General features: G+C 43.3%; 1 protein-coding gene across 6 annotated transcripts in view; it reads right to left on the reverse strand.

Moving 5' to 3' along the window:
* LTBP1 (latent transforming growth factor beta binding protein 1) overlaps positions 1-18,684 on the reverse strand; it is a 202,061-nt gene extending 183,377 nt beyond the window's left edge. For 2 of the 6 annotated variants that reach the window (XM_054196709.1, XM_054196705.1), the window contains exons 1-3: positions 18,045-18,684; positions 17,385-17,455; positions 2,316-2,604 (exon numbers count right to left, since the gene is read on the reverse strand). In XM_054196709.1, coding sequence (XP_054052684.1) covers positions 2,316-2,604; positions 17,385-17,455; positions 18,045-18,505 — 821 coding nt within the window. In that variant the 5' untranslated portion in view covers positions 18,506-18,684. The remainder of the gene's footprint in view (positions 1-2,315; positions 2,605-17,384; positions 17,456-18,044) is intronic. The other 4 variants (XM_054196711.1, XM_054196706.1, XM_054196708.1 and 1 more) reach the window with 3 other exon arrangements.
* Positions 18,685-22,451: the final 3,767 nt, after the last annotated feature.

Consider the following 22,451-nt stretch of genomic DNA (forward strand, 5'->3'; position numbering starts at 1 on the left):
GTAGGCTGGCTTTCTCATGATTGCTAAGACCCAGTTTTCCATTTTCCCACTCTATTACTAACCTGGCTGAAATAGATTTATCTTCATGTGATCTCAAAGACTAAAAAAGAGATCGGAAAAGGTCTCTTCACATCTAGGAGAAAATCCTTAGGTTGAGAAGGGTCACATGAACAACAAAGCCCACCTAGGTTAACACTGCTAATGGAAGCATGCAGAGGCACTTTGGATAGCAGATAACAGATGATGGGTTTTGGTAGTCTGAAGTTGCTTCCTCCAAATCTGGGATGTTGTCTCATGCAAGCGGGAACAGAGATTTTGGTGAAGCATGACATGATGTACGTACCCTCTACAAACACTTTGAGCATCGCAGCCTGGCAACTATCACAGTAGCACAGAAGAATATCAGTTTAACATCTTCTCTTTTCATACTAGAGGAACCCATTATCCCTGGCCTCTGCTTTCCCAGGAATAATGGAAAATAAGTCTTCTCTAGAGGCAGGCACAAGCCTTCTAAACACAGTTTCAGAGTGCTTAAAAGAACACAGTTTTTTTTCAGGCAAGAACAAACTGCATTCTTTTCTTCTTTTTTCTTTTTTTTTTTTAAAAAAAAGTATATTTTACTACCCAATTTGGACAACTGGTCTTTATCACAACAGGCAGAAGAATTCCTTGAGAATGCTTGTGTATGGAGGAAGAAAGACAGACAGACAGTACACTCTACAGGAATTGGTACTGATAAGACAGGAATTGTCTGGGCTCTTTGGACTGATTTGCTGTCCTGCACTTTGTGGAGCTAAGCAGAGAAGGCAGGTGCTGAGGATTAGCAGTCCTGCTGGCCTAGATGGGAAGGTGCAGAAAAAAGCCTGCTGATTTCACTAGTAGTTTCCCCTTCATATTAGTCACTTCAGTAACCCTTGCTTCACTGATAGGAATGAAACAGGGCTCAGAGTACCATAAAATATTAAAACTGGGTAGCGATTTCTCTGTCCTTCAAGACTGTGGATATATTTGTTCTTAAAGCCCACCCTGCCCCACCTTTTACCCTTCTCAAAGGCCATACTGGCTTAGGGTTTAGAACTCCAAGGGAACTCAGGTTAAGTTCCTCTTCCTATTACACAAGACATGGATGACAGTTTTGCTTGTGGCCCCACAGTTAGATGAACTGGGACAATAGTAAAAGGAATTGGAAGGGTTTAGGAGGAAAGAACGTGATAAAGAGGTTACCAGACAACATCAAACACCATTGGCAGAGCCCAGTGTTCTCTACTCTCAGATGCAGATTTGGAGAGGGGTGGCAGGATGTACTTTGTTGTCAGGAGCGTATAACTACTCAGGTGCAGACTTCTATAATCACACACCACACTTTTGAGTTCATTTTTATAGTTTTGAGCATAGGAAAACACAGCTTATTTTCCAGTCCTGATTATCTTGCTCTGGAGGCTAGAAACAAGACGGACTGCACCCTACTTACAGCTATCCAAAAGCAACACCTGTTATAGGACAGAAACACTTTTTGCCACTGACTTCACCTGAAACTGGAAGGGTAGTAGTTGCTGCAGACACCTAAAACTGTTCACATTCAACTTGATTGTCACCCTCCTGTACACCCCGCTCCCCCCACATCAAATGCAACCCTGAAACACATTAAGGTCAGACACATTAATAAAAATAACATTATGGAGTTAGAGAAATTTCAGACTCATTTGAAGCATTTAAACTAATGAAAATAATATCAAGGTCCGGCTCAGTCACCAGCTGCTGAAGAGAGAAAGAAAGAATTCTCCAACAAAAGCGGTGTTCCCTTGCTACCTATAATAGGCACATACAATCCTGAACCTCAAACGCAAGAAAGCAGAAGTATCCATTGTAGTAGACTTACTTTAAAAAATAAAATAAAATAAAATAAAAGTAAATGGAAGAAAGAAACATAATAAGAAGAATACAACATAAGCACCAAATCTTACTCTCCTCAGTTATGCAAGGTGTTGAAATTCCATGCCAGATTCTGTTTAGGCTAAACTCAAAAAGTCACTAGCGTAAATTAAGAATAACTCCTCTGAAATTAGTACAGCATTGTCATTCTAAGGAAAATAAAGTTGACTGATATTACAGGATATTCTGTTCAGCTGAGGAGATCTGGCTCCTAAGTAATAGAAATTTAAAAATCCACTGAAGTTTGACAGTTAAAATAAAAAACTTTTAAAAAAAATGAATCTGTAAAAGTCTCCAAGTGTGATTACTTGAAAACTCTTGCAAGTAACAATATTTATAAATCCAACATACTGGACTTCTTTGAAAGCAAAGAGAACACTTACTGTGGTTGCATTTGCTGAGGTAACCCAACAGGAGGCTTCTGCTTGATGGTGAATGCCATCTGAGTCATAGGGCCAACCTTCGGTGGGACCTGCACCTTCTGAGAGAAGGTCTGCTGGGCAGCCTGCTGGGGTATGGGCCATGGGGGAACAGCAGGGCTCCGGCCTCCAGTGGAAGATGTGTCTTGCATGACTGTATCCTCACAGGAATTACCTTTTGTTCCTGGTTTACACACACAAAGCTGAGGTCGCAGGCACATCCCTCCATTTTGGCATGGTGGTGCACAGTTCGCTAAGAAAAGACATTTTAAGAAGTACCTGTGAAACAGAGCATGATTGAAAATGCAAACCCTCCCCACAATAAAAAAGGATGTTAATTGCTACATTGCTAAGCTCCACAAAAGATAGCATATAAGTTGGTATAGCTTTTACTACTTTCCTACATAAGACATGTACAACATTTGAACTTAGAAAAGTAAAATACTGGTGAGCTAAAAGATAGGAAATGCACAAGCTAAAACAAGAAATACAGCATTATTTCAAATCTTCCTGTTAGCGACCTTTTATACTGTTGTTCCCTGCATCCTCCCTCCCTATATTTTAACAACCAAATTGCATCCGATGAAACAATATGGTGCAGATTATAGAGTTTTAATACTGATCCAGGCTTGGATTCATTCTATTACTATTCGAAGTCACAGATCCTCCATAGGTACCCAGAAGGAATCCTTACAGTTATGTTATAGATGACCAAAACAATGTGGCGAACCATGAAGTGATTTAACCCTTCCATCTCTAAAGCCCAAATGAAATCCCCTCCGATATCACCACCGTAATAACGTAAAAAAGGAGACACATAAACTGCTGCTACAAAGACATATCTACACCTAGGGCTGTAGGAACTTCAATCCAGTTTTAATACATACATTTACATATAAAAATAAACACACAAGTACACATATAAAATAACTTATTAGGATGGGACAGTGAAGGACTAATTTGTCAACTGATAATACCATCTGATACAAACGTATCATGTATACCACTCATACACGACACTAGAACTTCCCTACAACTTTAACCTGAGCTTTGCATGGGCTTCTTCTCCTTTCATATGTTGTTCAGCAACATATCTCCTTTTCAATACTACTTAGCTGAGTAACAAAACAATAATTATTTGCTTGCTTATATTTCCGTTTATTTTTGAGAGTATATTTTGTCTTTGACTGCAGTAATACTGAAGAACATTTTCACCATAAACTTGAGAAGGGATTTACAACAAGCATATGTTGTAATATACTAGCCAATTCTTTCTTTTGTTTTCCTTTAAGACCTAGATTTTGCTAGGAACAGTAAAAATTTGCCTATACGCACATGACTGAAATTAATTATGTCTTTGGAAAACAGATATAGGAGCCCTAAACTCTAATGAAGTTTCATTGGCTTTGCAGAGACTCTGAGACCAGAACAGTGATCCCATCATCTAGGTCATCTGTAGAAAACGTGTAAAGACCACAGTGAAACAATTTGGGCACAGTTTGGAGTGCTTTAGAAAAATATCACATAAAAATTTCTGTTAAAAAAAAACCAAACACACAGGATTTTCAAAAGTCCCATTTTTACAACATGAAAAGAGAAATTCATACTGAACATATATTTCTTGAGATTTATGGACATGTATCTATATTAACTTCCAAACTTCTCAACAAGTTATTTAAAAAACAGAAATCAAACACAAAAGTAAGCCAACAAGACCACCCCAAAAGTCACTATAGTCAAAGTATCCACTCTGCTAGGACACTGATCATTATGTATTTCCTCACTCTCAAAACTGAAATAACCATTTATACGTGCACAAAAGACACCACTGAGAAAACTGCAACTCTTTCTCTCCTGTACTTAAGAGCCAAAGCTGTACTTCAGAAGCCTAACAAAACTTAAGTTTCACTTATCAAAGTAGACCTAATAAGGTTGCAGTTAATTTAAAACTATGCAGCTGAAAATAGAACCTGTATTTAAATGACCTCATCTTTCTTACCCAAACAGACTTCAGGATTCTTACTTCACTGACAGCAATGTCAACCCTGAAAGTTTCTCAGCTTCACATATACGTAAAGCATATGAAGCTCTATAGGACAAACTGCGCTACTCTGGCCTTATGTTACAAAAGACCCAGTTTGTCTCAAACCCTGTGAACAGTGACAGCAGGTTGAAAAACTGATCCATTAGACCGTCACAGCAATCCACCCTTTGATTGAAGTTCTTCCTGCATGACATCCTGGTCTTTAAATTGGAAAGGCATGGATTTGATGCATGGACCACTTGGTAGATAAGGAACTGGCCAGATGGCTGCACTCAAAGGGTTGCGGTCAACAGCTCAATGTCCAAGTGGAAACCAGTGACGAGTGGCATTCCTCAGGGGTCAGTACTGGGACCAGCGCTGTTTAACATCTTTGTCGGCAACATGGGCAGTGGGATGGAGTGCACCCTCAGCAAGTTTGCAGATGACACCAAGCTGTGTGGCATGGTCAACACGCTGGAGGGAAGGGATGCCATACAGAGGGACCTGGACAGGCTTGAGAGGTGGGCCCGTGCGAACTTCATGAAGTTCAACCAGGCCAAGTGCAAGGTCCTGCACCTGGGTCATGGCAATCCCAGGCACAAATACAGGTTGGGCAGAGAATGGCTTGAGAGCAGCCCTGAGGAGTCCTTGGGGGTGCTGGTGGACGATAAGCTCAACATGAGCAGGCAATGCACACTTGCAGCCCAGAAAGCCAACCACATCCTGCAGCTACATCAAAAGAAGCATGGCCAACAGGTCAAGGGAGGTGATTCTACCCCTCTACTCTGCTCTGGTAAGACCTCACCTGGAGTACTGCGTGCAGCTCTGGAGCCCCCAGCACAAGAAGGACAGGGACTTGTTGGAATGGGTCCAGCAGAGGGCCATGAAGATGATCTTGGAGCACCTACACTATGAGGACAGGCTGAGAGAGTTGGGGTTGTTCAGCCTGGAGAAGAGAAGGCTCCAGGGAGACCTTATAGCAGCCTTCCTGTACCTAAAGGGGGCCTACAGGAAGGATGGGGAGGGACTCTTTATCAGGGAGTGTAATGATAGGACAAGGGGTAATGGCTTTAAACTGAAAGAGGGTAGATTTAGATTAGCTATGAGGAAGAAATTCTTTACTGTGAGGGTGGTGAGGCACTGGAACAGGTTGCCCAGAGAAGCTGTGGATGCCCCATCCCTGGAAGTGTTCAAGGCCAGGCTGGATGGGGCTTTGAGCAGCCTGGTCTAGTGGGAGGTGTCCCTGCCCATGGTAGGGGGGCTGGAACTAGATGATCTTTAAGGTCCCTTCTAACCTGAACCATTCTGTGATTCATCAATCCTGTGTAACAGATCACAAAATTGGATAAAATAGCACATTATTAGGAAAGAATAAAAATGAACATTTTAATTGACATAATACAGCAGTTTTAAAAATGTTCAAGACAGCTGCAGTGTGCCAAATGTATGACCTAATTATTTCAGTTGAAGACAACAATAATGGCACATCTTACTGAAAACACCATTATTTTCCATAAAGCTAGGCTTCCAAAAACTGGAGCATGGAAGTATTCAGTTTAAAACTGAAAAGCAGGCCAAAATACTCCTGTTAAAGGCAACAGGCTTGCTCCTATTCAATTCAAGGAGGCCATAACTGCAAATTCAAAATGGGGCAAGGCAAAGATGCAAGTAACAAGACTAGCCTTAGTGGGTCAGATCAAAGATCCACTTAGTCTAGTCTCCTCTCTCCATTACTAAGGTGGATGCTTAAGGACAGGTGTAAGGACAAGGGTGAGAAGCAGTAAAAGTTTGTACCACTACAGCCTTCAAGAATTAGAGGCTCAGCAGTTTCCTGAGCAAGAGCGCTGGTTTTGTGTTTAGTAACCCTCAACAGATTTTTCTGCCAGGAGTTCACTGATCTGCTTTTTGAACCTGTTAGTTTTAGCATCCAAAACTTGCGGTGCCAAGGAAGCTGGCCACATTGGAAGGCCAGGCACAGACAACATAACCAACCTCACGCCAGTTCCAGAAGAGTAATGTGGTGAAGGAACATGGGGTTCTTTTGGGTTGGTTTTTGTGTTTTAAGAGCATGTAAATCTGTATCTACTAAAGACAAAGCCACAGTGCTACGTTTGCTTTGGAAGTTCCTAAATCGCGAAGAGCTGAAAGCATTTTCCGTAGCTGTTTTCCAACACGTTCATCCTTTTTATGCATCTTTCCCTAATCAACTACTGATCGCTAACATTGTGGACAGAACACTGGGTTAGAGGGACACTTATCAGGCCCGGTATGGTTTTATTTATGACATTCTTTCAGAAAAAGTAGTATAAAATGGTAACATTACCATTAGGCTTAACACACAGATGTGTTGGAAAGGGTGTGTTTGGTTTGGGACTAATCTAGACATAATGCACTTTTCAGTCCATGTGTTCATGTTATTTTGGTTAAAGAGTATATAAATATTTGCAGGAGCAAGACCTAAAATAAAAGGTTTATAACAGTTTTAAAACATGTAAATATTTTAAAACTTCTACATATACAGAATGTATTTCTGTTTTAATACATACTAAATAAAGCATAATTTAATATATTGTCACTAAGTACAAAGTTCAGATAAAAATTTCTTTTTCAGGGCTTTTGAAAGAATCAAAATACAGGTACAATTAGCTCCCCTTGTCATGAAAAAAGTTTTATATTAAATTCCTGATAATTCTTGAATTGAGATCATTAAGATCTCATTTCTATGCTAATCCCTTTGATTCTACCTTGATTCACAACTACTTTCTTCAAACAGTAACATCTCATTTACAAGGTTATTTCCTTGTGTGTCTAGATCATGTGGAGAATTGAAATTCACAAAAAACATACTTCTCAGTGAGAAACTCACAATAAACAAATTTAAGTGTCCCAAAACTTCCCTGCACTCAAGTTTCTAACCTTTTAGTCTCAGCTCTACCTTAAAGCATCTCCTTTATCTAGCAAGTGCTGTTAGTACTTAAATGTCCACAAAAATTTTTCAACATCATTCCTGGATTTCCAATATTTTGATACAATGATTACTATACAACAGCGTTGTGAGTTTTGTGCTATTTCTAGTAATCCCATCCACTAGATTTTTCCTTTCCGTTTCCACATAAAATGTAACATACCTCCCCCCCCCCCCCCTTCTTAACCACACATAGTCAAGCATGAGTTTAAGCAGAATGAACTGACTTTCAACAAATTTCATCACTGCGCACATCAGCACAGTATGTACCAACTTCCCTCATAGGAGTGAGTAAAACCTGTCAGGTAAAATACATGCTAGAGAGCAAATAATAAAAAATATAGTAATTGGAAAGAGGATTTTAAGTGTGGGGCTGTTTCAGATTCCAGCATAAAATGGTCAAGAAATGACGCATGCATCAAGTTTACAGAAATGGGAGAGACCAACACTGACATGAATATATCTGTGCTTAGAGCATAAATTTCAAGTTCCTTTACACGCAACATAGGAATAATGTTAAAAGCACAGTAAATATTGTTTTTATTTCATTAATTCAAGATTTCTATTCCTCAAGCATACAAGCAAACCAAACCAAAGCTCGTCTTGGTTGAGTGTGCATCCTAAACAAAAAGTTGTGATACAAAGGCACCTTTAACTCCTGCTGTGTTGAAAGACAGAGCAATGACCCCCCACCGATTCCAAAAGAAAAGCAGTGAAGCACTTTCTCTGAAAAGTGAGAAGCTGTGGGTTCTGAAAGGAAGGAGGCATATTCCAGTTTCCCCTCAAAAGTCTGAATATGGTGCCAACATCCTGGAGAAGATCAAAGTTTATAATAGTTTCCTGTTCTCTGAATTGCCCTGCTGATTAGCTCACCACTTACTTTTACACTTTTATATCATTTTATATAATTTTAAGTCTCTTAAGCTGTTGTCAGGACTGAGGATGCAACACTGGAGACTAGAAACCCAAAAGCTAACTGAAGGAACATTTAGTGCTCACCATCTAATGCTTTTCTGGGGATCTAGTCCTCCATCTGACTATCTCTCTCCAAACAATTTTCAAAAGTTGAATTTTACCAGGAATATATCCAACAATTCTACACAGTCATTGAGGATGGGGGAGAGAGGAATTCGTGACCAAGGGCAAGACAATCACGTTGCAAGACCATTCCATAAAAAAGTTGAAATTACTTAAATAATCAGAAGAAACGGCATTAACTGCAGAAAACTTCTATGTTCTGTACATCTCTAATGGAGGAAGTATTACGACCATCTGTGTCTTCCTATACAGGAACTTTGCTTTTATCATAACTATATGGTCCTTAAAGAGTTCGTTCCCTAAATATACTTCAAATAAAAGCATGCGTCACTGTTGGAATTCTTCACTGGTCCACTTCAAAACATCTGGTGCATTCCCACACTGGCTTGGATGGCTACATAAACATGACCTCCAAGAAAGGAGGGAAACAAAAAAACGACACATTTGGCATACATATTTCTTTTAAAACAAACAAACAAAAATCACAGAGTTTCTGTCTAAACCTAATGACAAAATAACATACTTTATTAAGAATGTTTTCTATCTATCTTCATAGTATTACCTCTAAATGCTAAGATTTATCAGAATTTAATAGCAGCTATACTCATATACTTCAAAAGCCTAACTTCAGCAAAAGCACACATTATTTTATCAGTCATAAGAATATAACATGCTGTTTGATACTTGGCATTTTCATTCACGTTGTGTTTACCGGAGTTTATATAGTATAGATACTTAAGTTAGACTGTACAATCTGGGAAACACTTTAAAGTATTTAATTATATGAGATCATAATTACACATATTCTGACAGTACAAACGTTTCACATGCTATAGATCCTTCTATCATTTCAGGATTAAAAAGAAATTATTTCACTACAGAATGGACTAAGCCAAGGAAACCAGATTCACATGCTACATGCTGTTCTTGCTTGCTGGACTGGTTAACAATCCAGTCTGCAATCCTTTTAATTCTCTTAACCTTTCTCATTACAGTGCTTATTCATTTTGTTACAAAATACTTCATAAGAAACACACAGGAAACTGAACAAACTAAGACAAACTCAATAAAGAGACAACTGAAAATTTTTAACTGGATGTAGGATTCAGACAACAACTGAAGTGTTATGGAAAAGAAATACCAGAGAAAAGACTATTAATCATAACAGAGTAATTAAAATGCTCAGAACAATAGTTATTCCTAAATCCAACAAACTCTCAATAAGAGTTCACCATTTACTTGAGCTTCTCCAAAATCCAGGCCTAAACTGCCATCTAGAGATAAAAAAAACCACTGATTTGAACTATTAAAAAACAAGTCTTGCCACAGGACACACAAAATTCCCACTTTATGAGGACACAGCTCTCCAAAGCTCTAGGTTTATTCAGGGATTGCTATCCACATTTCACAAAAGAAAAAAAAAAAGAACACAACCGAACAGAACCATTTTTAGATCTGTATTTAAATGAACATCTCGTCTTGCTAACAGGTAAAAAGCTTGTTCCCCTTCTGTGTGCAGTCAGAAACGCAGAGAGATGCTAAAGCTTCGCTTTCTTTTTGTAGTAAGTGGAGAGGATCTGTTTTCTAGGAATAAATTAGGCTATGCTAGTCAAGTACTGGTGCTTTTAAAGGCAGAACAAAAACCTAAAGCAAAAACCCCAAACTCAACTCAGCATCAGCCCATGTTAGTCACAGAACACAGATTCACTTGACAACCTGAACCACCCATAACCTGCTAACCCCCAGTACTGCAGTATTTGAACAAGGAGACATTTGCGGGAGGTGTGTGTCCCTCTCCATCCACCCTCCACTAACTCCGTAGCTCCCAGGCAATCCAAGCTTGCTTTACGGCAGGATCAATTGGCACAAGCAGCCCTTCACACTGGAGGGCTGCAAAGAATGGTTAGAGGTGCTGCACCCAACTTTTTCTCAAGGCCCCGCAGAGTGCAGAACCCCACCTCTCACTATAGCCCCACTTTCCCAAAGACTGGGAGTCTTGCTGATTCCATACACATGGAATTCTGCTTTGCCCTGCTTTCTCACTTTGCTGGAGAGGAAGGAGAGGGGAGCACGCCCCACTTCCAGCTCTTCCCCCTTCTCTATGCTCAGGAAGAGCAGCCATACAGAAGAGGGGTGTAAGCCTAGTATCTTAAGTATCAAAGTATCACTTCAGTCATTTTGTTCCTGCACACATGCAGAACTAGGAGAACACCGTGCAATTGCTGGATGAACCACAGCTCTCCCCAGCATCTATGCAGCTTTCTACACCACTTCCAAGTTACACATTGAAAACAAATAGCCACACATCTGATGGGGGGGGGGGGGGGAAGGGAAAAAAAAACCCCACAGTTTTCTGAGTTCCTTCAGATACTATATTAGCTGAAGAAGTGTTCAGGACTTTTTATCCACTTTAGATTTACCACAACTTTGCTACATGTTCCTTTTCTTCTGTTAACACTAACTGCCACAATGAGCTGAATGAGTTCACTATCAATCTTTCACCTGCTTCAGTGCAGAAGCACATCATCTTGAGAAGTTTTTTTTAAGGTTCTTTTTTTTTTGTTTTGAATCTATAAACACACATAGTATTTGCATGAAATAGAGATTATGTATCATTATAACCTTACTTGTTTCCCGTAAAGTCCCAAATGGCTCACAAAGAAAAGGCTGAGTAGGTTTCACCCCATACTAACTGTGGACTTATGTTTCCTCACCAAAACGTGGCAATGGCACAAAGCATGGTCACATCCATACAGCAGGGAGCAGCTAACAGCTCCCCATCTCCTCTTGCAGGAGGGCAACTGGCTGCCATCAATAGCCAGGAGATGGACACTGTGCTCAAAGGCTGCATTACTGCTTTAGCTCACGTTGGGATTCTTTCTTGAACCATATCTTATCAATCGCGCTCACAAAGGTGTCGTTCATGTTGTGGGGCCATCTTAAGGCACATACACTGTATTTCTTTTAGATGCAGATTTAAAAACAAAACAAAACAAAAAAACACTAAACCCAAATCATGAACGCTCCAAGAATGCACCTAACATATTTTAGCCTCATATTGGCATTTATTTCATGAGACCGGACTACACCTAGTCTAAAATAAAACACTAAGTCCTGAAACACGCATACCATGGGCCTCAGGTCATCAAAACCAAAGGCTCTAGTCTACAGGTCGGCTCCCATTAGTCCATGCTGCTTGCTAATGTAGACAAAGCCAAAGATTACAAGAATCTGGGATCCTCTTATTCTCCCCTCTTCCAAGGACAGTAAGCGAAAAATAAAGCAGAGTAAAACTACCACTGAGTGCTAACAAGAGCTTTCCACTACAAAAGCCAATCTATTCCTTGCATATGGAATTCAAAAGTTTTATTTCCATATTACAGTAGCAAGCACAGCAGAGGCAAAACCAAGCTACTCAAGTAATGGCTTTCAGTTTTTCAATTTTGAAGTGTTTAAAAACAAGAAAGAATAGATTAAAAAGTACTAATATATAGGTTAGTTATATGAGGTCAAAGTAGTTACATCTCTCTAAAATGGAGACATTTCATTTTGATTTAAATGTAATTTGAAGGAGATTGATAATGCTTTTATTGAGATGATGGTTTTAGAATGAGAAGAAACAACATTTGGAGAGAGTATGTTATAGTTAGGCTTTGTACACACAATGTAAATAAACAGAACTCGGTAAAACTCAAAGACACAAAACTGATTAAGCACAAGCCTCAGTAACCCTTTATGTCCAGAAAACCTCCATGAAGCACAGCTGCAAACATCTGAAGTACTCAGTTCCAATGATGAGAAGTATAGCTCTCCTGGATACCACCATTGTTAAGAGATTAATTGAAGACAGAAAAACAGTCGATTCTGAGCAACTAGTATTAAACTACTTAGTGGCACAGAGTTTTATATCTAAATTGGGAAACCCACGTATGCTTCTAAGTTTCCAGGTCTGGATCTTAAGCCTGTATCAGAAGACCTAAGCATGCAATCTTTCCCTCACCTTCCCCCAAGAAAATTCAGGAGCACAAGCCAGAAGCAACCTAGGGCATGCTCCATCCCAGGTCTTGGACAACTGGAGGTCTAGAACTACTGGTCATATTGCGAAGTGCCCTTGTCCTGAAGGAGACACAAAGCTGTAGCATACTAACTTAGCAATAGCGAGAAGTGTAGGTCTAGAGGTTTAGAGATCAGATGGCTCTAACTGAATAGCAATACACAAGCAGAAGTCATGCAGACTCAGGAACTGAACAAAGGGGACCCTTCCTCTGGGCAAGTATCAGCATAACATTCCAGTCTCCTTCTCCAGCAGGAGGACTGGATGCTACTGTTGTGTATTTTCTTATTCTGAAAAAATAAATTAAGCCTTGTTTATATATAGCACATTTATTTAATATTGAGTCAGGAAGCTTTTCAAAAGAGAAGAGAATTAGCAAGATAATATTTTAATACAAAAACAGATAACCAATTTTTTGTCTTATTTTCTGATGACCTTTCCAAGGTGCCTGAGCACATGACAGACAGGAAAGAACTTCATGACCAAACTCAAAGAATCCTGTCCAGTTCCAACCCCAAAATCCTCACCTTGTGCCCGTGAGTGGAATACATGCATGCACACATACAACACCTTCAGCTAACAAAGACACAAGATCCTTTTTTTAATCTTTATTGACAACAATGGTGTATGTGGATTCTACACTTACACAGACAGTAATTCCTCTCCCTATAGGAAATTTACTCTAAGCATAATCCTGCAAAATCCACTTCCTCATCTGTTTGTCCTAAGAGCCTTTCTTACACCTCCGCAATAAGGAGCTCATACTTCAGTTTTCCCTTAACAGCCAAGTCTCTCTTTCCCACTTGCATTAGTTAATTATCATCATTATGTTAGTGGAAGTTAGAATTCCGCCAGGCAATGCTGTTTTTTAAACCATCCAGTTTACATTGAGAATACTGACAAACAACTGATGTTAACTCTCCAGACAAAACATATTATTATATGTTTTAGAAGGGGTTTACTATTACAACAAGGTGGGTCTTTTATATATTTTTTTAAGGTATCAGATCCTGCATACAATATGTAACTTCTTTCTTGACTTCCCAACATGAAAAACAGCTCCTTGTAATCAGTAAGAAAAGGAAAACAAAAACAGAACAAACAGAAGAGCATATTTTGTAGGAAGTAGTATTAACTAATAGAAATTTAGTAGCAAGTAACAAAGTAGGAGACAACAGGTTTCAATAGGATAAACATACAGTTGCAAGACAGGAACTCCTAATTTCCAGCTTAGGCCTTCCAGAAAGTTGTTATAACTTGTCCAAGGCCACATTTAACCTATGGCTCAATTTCCATTAGTGAAATAAATAATAAAAACCCCACACTCTAGGTTTTACTTGCCTTACAGCCATGTTAAAGAGCAAATTAATGTTTGTATAATACTCTGTTAATGCAACAAGTACTAACAAAACATGATGTCTCCAGCCTTGGTGGTATCTTATTATTGCGCTTACACAGATTATAACCTATGATAACTATGACTGGAAGAAAATCTTTGTCATAAACCCTTTCACGTGCTTCTAACTTTCCAAGGTGTTTATTGCTGTGGTTGAATTTTTCCCACCTTTGTCTCTACCCAAAGGTGAATGTTCTGAACACTTCAGAAAGGTCATTTTTGATTGTTAGACATCATTCTCCTAGCGTAAAGCAATTCTGAACACTTTCAACACTGAGCTTTACGATTTCATCTTTTTAATCAGAATAATGCAGCTCTTTATAAGGAAAGTCACACCAAGTTTGAAAAAGAAGTTCTTAAGATAAAACTTTATAATGTAAAACTGAAATATTAGGCAGAAAGGGGGAAAAAATTACATGCCTAAAATTCGATACGGTAGGCGTTCTCATACAGGTAGCCCCCAGGAAAACAGAAGCTCACTTTCTGAGGACAGACTGTGAGACTTCCAAGAGAACATGACTACTGTAAACACAAAAGGCAGTTCAGCTTCAAACTAAAATTTAGAAAAAGGACTTCAAAAGTCCACTTGCCTTCTCTGTACAGATGCTGCCCTCTGACCTGCAGAGAAACATTTCAAATGCCCCCTAGTGCTTCTACTGACGGAAATTCAATGCAGCTGCCACTGCTCCCAGCCAGACTGCCACCTGTCTGGTACAAGAGTCACCCAAGGGAACGGCAGCCTCAGCCACAGCACCACGCCTGAGAAAGTAGGGCGAGCAAACCACCATGCAAGAGAATGGGAGAGGGGAAGATTAACAAAGCCTGGGCTGCAAGACCATACCTCTTCCCTTTGACCCATCATTCGGTGGGTTACAGGCAGGCTTATTCACACAGGTGCAGCAGAGCAGAAACACATGCTGCTTGTTCCAGCCTGGGATTACACCTGAGCTAATAAGCCTCGCTGATCAGAGCTGGCTCTCAGCACTCTGGTTCTGGAAGCATGATGCAGACAAATGGAAGTTGGCTCTGGAAAGAGCCAGTATGGGTCTGGGGTTTATTAGCTCAGGCTTTGCACCACGCAAAAGAATATAAACTGGCCCTAGAGGCCAAATAGCTTATTAAAGTGATACTGAGCCTGAGCTAATAAACCCTGACAGATCCAAACTGACTCTGCATGAAGTCAGCTCAGGTGTGCCTGCATCTGTGCCACAATTAATCCACAACTGCAATAATCCACTCAAAAACAACTGAGAGTCAACTATCTGAATTTGAAAACCACTTATTTTTACAGGAAAGAAAGGGGTTAACTTTTGTTCAGTTGTAGGGTTTCTGTTCTGAAAGGAATACGGGGAGGTTCAAGAAAAGGAGATATCTGGCTTTTATGACTGTGAGACTAATCTTCCACAGCTAAATCAAGTCAATGCTCTCTCATGGTTTGCCTAAGTTACAAAACAGACAACTTCAGTACATTTAGTGTTTCCTTGGCTTGCCAAGAGAGGGGTAAAACTGAGAAGATCCAAGCCAAGTGTGTTATACCATTGCTAGGAGGTATCAGAGTAGCATCAGAGCAGGCAGCAAAAATATTTAATGCTAAGGAAAGCCCAATATCAGAGACATGAAGTGAGAAAGAAAGGTCATAAAAAATCCCCCCCCTTTCTTTTAACTCTTTCTGTGTCACTCCATTCCTCCAATAACTATATGAATAAACCAATTAATTCATGGATTTAAATGATATTCTACAGAGTTAACCCATAAAAATTTAATTGCCTGACTTAATCCTTATTGAAGGCCCTAAAAATAAAAAGGGAAAAAAAAAAAGAGAGGATAAGAGAGACAACAGCTGAATGATAATGGGAGAAGTCAAAAAGACAAAACTTAAAGGACAGAAACCAAAGAAAACTACTTAACTTATAAACAAAAGTTAAAAAGGATAGATTTAAGTTATTTGTTAACAAAAGTTACTAGAAGACAGAGAAAGAGCCACAGAAAGGAAAATTGTTTGAGTTTTGTTCAAAATAGTGAAAATAAAATTGCATTGCAGTTAAAATACGGTTTTTGACTTGATCTCCTGAAATTAAGTGGTTTTTCTCACTTTGATTTAGTCTTTCAGCTAAGGTAGGTGATTATTAAGCTTTGCAATTAGTCTCAAAATACCATCTCAAACACCCTAAGCTGAAGGTAGTCATTCTAGTACTTATGTGTGTCAAGCAGAAAAGGTGACTAACCTAACACAGCAGCATGTATTTTAATGTGAAAATGTTAATTTAGAAGACTCTCTTAAATGCCTAAGTTTATCAGGGAAATTGTGAAGTTTTGTCTTTAACAGCCTACTGTAATAAAGTCTTTGCTTCTTAGCAACAGCTCCATGCAGGTCAAAGGTAGTTGACCTTTCTGAGGATTACAAATGTGATTGTTCCCTATTGTGAAAATCACACACGGGGACAAAAGCCACTATAAAAAACCCCCAGACTATGCATCTCGAAAGCATTGTTTACTCCAGCTCTCTCAGGGACAGAAGCCTGTCTTGCTGAACAAAAGTGATGTTCCAACATCTGCCCAATCTCGATGATACCTAAAGGGGTCTCCTGAAGAGATATGTCATTCCAGCCTTTCATGACCTCATGGCAACATCACTCCAGTTTAGCCATTTGCAGTCAACCTGAACCCTGACTAAATTAGCAGAGATTCTTCCTGTTTCACATTAGAAAGGACAACCCAAGCATTATAGCATTGATTCAATCAGTGTTATTTTATGCATGTATTTTGTGTTTCTAGAATACTCCAGTAAAGGTACATCCCTCTGCAGGACATTCTCCAAACCCACTTCTTTTGCCTTGTTCAAGACTTCAATAATTCCATGCCCTAAGCATGGTATCATCATGTGGGCTGCTGGTGAAGGGACAGTGTGGGTAGTTGCTTGCCCCCCACCTGTGTTCCTCTGGCAAGTTCTTCACCCTATCAAGCCCCCCTGTTCAAAAAACTCCCAACACCCAAGCATTAATGGGGGGGGCGTCCCCACAAGAAATAACTTCTGTGCAGCTCTCTCCAAAAATGCCTCTATCTGTGCTGAGAATAAAAATAAGAAGTGCCTGTTGTTCATCCTTTAGCAAAGATGAAGGTTAGCAAGCAGGGATTTTGAGGTGAAAAGTGAAGCGTTATGACTGCCGTGCACCACTATAAAAAAACCCCAGACTATGCATCTTGAAAGCATTGTTTACTCCAGCTCTCTCAGGGACAGAAGCCCGTCTTGCTGAACAAAAGTGATATTCCGAGATCTGCCCAATCTCGATGATACCTAAAGGGGTTTCCTGAAGAGATATGTCATTCCAGTCTTTCATGACCTCATGGCAACATGAGAAGGGCTCAAGCACATGCGCTGGTTAACCATGCCAGTGCAGCACAGGTGGGATGTGTAGCTCAGCTGTCACCTCTTCACCCACAGCCCATGTCAGCAGCCACCACCTCGCCAGATGCCAGTGCAGAACCCCACTGGTCCCCCCCACTACTGACTGCGGTGGTGTCCCCACGACCCCCCCCCGACCCACACAGCTACTCACGTTTGATGCACCTCTGGGAGCCCGTGGCCTTGCTCCAGCCGTGGCAGCACTGCCCCCCGCACACATTCACCCTGCGGGAACAGCAAAGAAGGAGGAGGGTCCGGTGGGGCTCCCCCCCACGACGCCGCGGCCGGCCCCGCTTCGCATCCCCAGCCGGGCGGCGGGGCGGGCGCTGGGCCGGGGAGAGAAAAGGCGGGAAGAATTAAACGTCCCGAAGAGCGCTGTGAGGAAACTCCTCGCCCGGCGCCGGCTGACTGGAAAGGCGAGCCGCCGCCTCCCGCAAGAGGGGCCGGGGACGGACGGGCACCCCGAGCAAACGACAAAGGAGGGGGACCACAGCTCACCCCTGGCAGGGCCGGGCCACCCCCGGCGCCTCAGCGGGAGGGCGGAGGGGCGGGCGGCTGCGGGGCTCCTCGCACACTCGACGCCTCAGCCCGGGCGCGGCACCCGCCGCGGGCTCCTGGGTGGTGAGGGGAGAGCTGTCCCACCGCGGGATCCCCCGATCCCCCACACCCTTCCCCGAGGGCAGGCGACAACAGCCGCGACGAAGGTGCTGGAGATGGGGGTGAGGAAGGCTGCGGGCGGGCAGCGCCACCGTCGCCTCAGCCGTGCTGGGGAGCGGGCTGCGTGCGGGGCAGGGGGTGCGGGAGGGCGCCTTACCCCGGCGGCGGCGGCAGCTGGTGCTTCTGGCGGAGGGGCAGGCCGGCGCTGCTGCTGTTGCCGTGGGGGCCCGGCGGCGCCTTGGGCCGCGGGCCGAAGCGGGCCGGCTTGGCGAAGGAGGCGGCGTGAGCAGCGGAGTTGGGGTGGACCTGCCCGGCGGGGCCCAAGCGGAGCTGTACGCCCGCGCCTCCCGGCTTGCTCATCCGCCGGGTCCGCTCCAGGGTGCCGCTGCCGGTGCCGCCGCTGTAGCGCGTGTTCAGCTGTACGTTAAACGTGCGCTGCTGCTGCTGCTCCCCCCCGAGGAGGGTCGGGCGCTGGTGCCGGCTGCCGGAGGAGCCAGCCCGGCCGGGCTGCAGGACGTAGGTGATCCTCCTCAGCCGGCCCTTTTCGGAGGCAGCGAGCGCTGATGATAAAAGTGCACAGGCGGCGAGGAGGAGGAAGCCCCATCTGATCCGAGCCATTTCCACAGCGGGAGCGCCGGCAGCCGGCGAGCTTCCCGGACCGCCGGTGCAAGGGGTTTAACCTCTCCGCCCAAGGACGTGGGTGCTTCCCACCCGCTCCCTGCGCCCCCCGCTGCGGGTCCTTCCTCCGCTCGCTGCCCCCCAACCTGCTCCGGGGCGGGGAAAAGGAGGGAGGGGGGAAGTAAAAGCCTCAGGTTGCCCCCACCCGCCCCCCGAACTGTTAGGAAAAGTTCAGCAAACACGTCGCCCCGTGAAGCAGGAAAACATCGTTGGAAGAAAGGAAGCGGCGGGTGCGAGCCGAGCTGCGAGCGGAGCCGGAGCGGGAAGGGAGGAGGAGGAGCAGCGGCAGCAGGGGAAGGGTGTTTGCTGGAGCGGAGGGGGGGTGGGGGGGGGTGGTCGCAATGGAGAGCAGATGTTTCTGTTGCCGGAGCTGCCAGGGGTCTGCGGGCGGGTATACGAAACGGTGCTTAAGCCAGTCCGGGCTGAGAAAAAAATAATAATAAAAAAAAAAGCCCACCCTCTTTTTAAGCCTTCCTCCGTGAGTGAGTGTGTGCGGGAGGGGAGGGAGGGGGTGGGCGGGGGGTGCCCCTGCCCCGGTGCCGGCCCCGCGAGCCAATCTGGGGCCGCCGTGACGTCAGGCGGCGCCCCCGGGGCGTGGGGCCGGGGCCGGGGCCAGGTGAGGGGGGTGATGGGGACGATGGGGACCCGGCAGCGGGGCGGCCGCGGGGGTCCCGGCTCCCGGCGGGGCCACGGGAGCCCGCGCCAGACCCCGCGCCGCTCAGTGAGACTCAAAAAATACGTGTTTTTCACCTTATGGTCGCCAACTTGCCGTGCTGCCTGTGGCACAGGCGACATTGCTGTCCCGTACAGTTGGGGTGACGTACCTGCAATTTTGCTATACCTGAGTGTTTCTTTTCTATTTTAATGGAAATGGGGGAGTTGGAGAAGGAAAGGGGAATACCCTGATTGCCGCCTGTATCTTGCTGTGGGGCTCAGTGCAACGAATTAAGAAGGCTCCATCCGAGTAGAGCAGTGATGTCAGATGGAGGCAAGGCTTTAAACCCTCAAAAAACCACTATATCCACGCATCATTTTGTAGGTAGAAGCTCAATGAAGGCACTTACAGACGTTAAAGGTAAGCACACGCCTCACTCTCTGCCTGATGAGGGCCATAGGGTTGAAATTGCTTTTAGCAGAAATCCTGGAAGGATTAGGTGAGATCATGTTCTTTCTTGTATTTCTTTGTTGGTAAAGCATTATGTATTCCTAAAGAACAAAATACAAACCACAATTGTACACTTGGAATTAATACATAAGGAAAACTGCCCGCATTTCTCTCCAGTGTATCTTAACTGATGTCACCAATTGTAAATAAAGAAAAAAAAAAAAAAAAAGAAAGTTCACAAAATAACCTGAAGATTACATCTTTTAAAATACTCAGAAGCTGATGTGTCCGAGTTCTTTCCAAGAAACTTTGCGGAGAATCAAACAGTTTGCAAATCCAATAGCTTGGAATCCACGTCCTCCTCCCTGGGTTCTCCTCTGCTCTTTTTCAGGGCTTTAAGGACACTGACCCTGGCTCCAAACTGGTGAGATTTTGTTCTTAAATGCTCTACGCAGCTGGCACGGGGAGCAGGAGGGTTTCACATTGACAAGATTCCATGCAAGAGCCAGTATTACAAGCACAATGGTCTCTTCCTCCTTGGTTCTCATCTATTTAAAACTGCCCAAAAATAAATAGATGTTTTAAATAGATGAGAGTTTGGAGCTTTCTATAGTCACAGTGTAAGAGAGCCACATCAACATTAAAGGCTTCTGCTCCTGTTCGTCCAGTGCTCTGAATTGAAACCCAGTGTTTGAAAAGAAAACGCCACTAGCACTGGGGGCTTCTAAATCCACAGTTGGTTAAACTAGAATGAAACTCTGTGGTGGCTCAGAAAAAAACACTGAGATAAAGTCTGAAAGTAGCCCCAGCTTGAAGATAACTAAGTTAACTGTGAGACCGCTGCCTCCTCTCTTAGCAAACATATACGTCTGTTGTTTTTTTAACTTGGAAGATATTCTCAGCAACTGAACTGCTCAGCCTTCCGAGGCTAATTATTGTCAATCCTGAGTATGCTAAATGTTTTTACAGTGTTTAGGGAACAAAAAATACCTTGAAACCAGAGAGGTGGGGTGAAGACTGAGTAAGTAGAGAGAAACTGATGTGGTACTCGGGATTGTTGCTCTGCACAAGACTGCTGTCCTTCAGAAGTTTTCCAGAATGAGATCACAACTACGTGTGTGGCTGGGTTTGTTGAACAGAGGGCAAAAACTGCATCATTCCACAGCAGAAGCCAGTTGCTTTTAAGAAATGTGGGTTTTAAGTCATGTCAAGCAGGGGGCAAATGTGGTGTATTACTGGCTACTGTACAGCAAATGGTAAGGGACCTCAAGGGAAATATATTCACAAAGGTGGATGCCTTGCATAAAATGATCTAGGTTCAAAAATATTCTTGAAAAAAAATGTTAAGTATTAGCTGAGATTAATTGGTTGAGGTCAAGCACTCCTCACAAATTTACATGGCAAATCTAACATTCATTGCTCTTTCTTTCTCTCTAACAAGGAAACCCACACTTTTCTTGTCTGTTTGTCTGTTTTTGGTCACTTCTACACCACACCCCTCCCCAACCCCACGGCCCCACTCCCAAGTCTGGAGGGTCTTGGGTGTTAGGGACCTGGTTTGGGGTTTGGCTGCAGTGACACGCTGAGTTGGCCGTAGTTTTAACAGCTAAAAGAGAACTTCAGTGAACAGCCACTGCAGTTTAAAGCTTAGCTCAAAATTTCTTCACACGTAGAAGTCCTGCTTCCAAAGGCCAAAAAACACATCTGTCCAGCACCAAACAGCTAGATGCTGGCCTTTCATAAACAAGCCAAACGGCTACTAAAGCTCCTGAGGATCCTCGGGTAAATGGTAACACTGCTTTTGAGAAACCTGCTCTGGCTGCCTCCCCACCTTCTGTAGAAAAGGCACCGACTGAATTTGGAGTTAGAAGCAGGAGTTGGTATCTCACACCACTTACCAGGTACACCACTCTCTTAAAGAACTGGGAAAGCAATTCACGCTCTTTCTGTTCCTTTCCCTCCTGGTTTGTGACTAAAGGGTGAACACAGGGAAAAATAAAGAAAGGTCCTTAGTCTGTACACCTCCTGCCAGAGGAGCAGCCCTCTGGGTCCTCCGCAGTAAGGGCGTAGCTGAGGCTGAGAAGGGCAGAATTGTCTGGAAGATTGCGAGCAGGACGGATGCAGGAGGCTGGATTGCTGCCCGATGCGATGGCAGGATTGCTTTAAGGGTTAAAGGCTTAATGGACAGAGAAGAAGCCAGTTTGAGAGTCTGAGTATCTGCAACAAGAACCAAAATAGCATTATTAAAACCAAAATGAAAGCAAGAACTAAACTGCCATGTATGTTTTTGTTCAAGTCTTATGACTTTGGGGCCAGTCCCATGAGTTGAGTGAGGAAGGACTATTGTTTTTGAGCCACTGAAGTTGGCAGCACCCAGATATCTGCAGTTCTTGTTCAGCAAATGAAGGAGACAGGACTGTAGCCTCTTGTCTCATGAAGGATGTCTGGTGCACTGGCTCACAGAGCAAAGCAGCCACCTTCACAGGATGCTGCTGGGAAGAGGTACATTGTGTTCAGGGTGAAGTCACCTGAGCACAGGTGATCACTCTGCCTTCCTTATGCAGCGTAGTGCCACAGTGTCTCCCCATGACCCAATGTCCAGGTTTGTCAGGCAGCAAGTTGAAGGATCAGCAATGCCCGATGTGTCGGGCTACAGGACCAGCAAGCAACCCTGGTACTCTTGTAGATCCACCGGGCAGTAAGCCTTACCCTGCAAGGAAAGCTGGGTTGGGAGCTCACAGTTAAAATATTAGAGTTTGACAAGGTTGAATGCTGTGTTTA

The sequence above is a fragment of the Rissa tridactyla genome, chromosome 3 (assembly GCF_028500815.1).
Source record: "Rissa tridactyla isolate bRisTri1 chromosome 3, bRisTri1.patW.cur.20221130, whole genome shotgun sequence".
Classification (NCBI taxonomy): domain Eukaryota; kingdom Metazoa; phylum Chordata; class Aves; order Charadriiformes; family Laridae; genus Rissa; species Rissa tridactyla.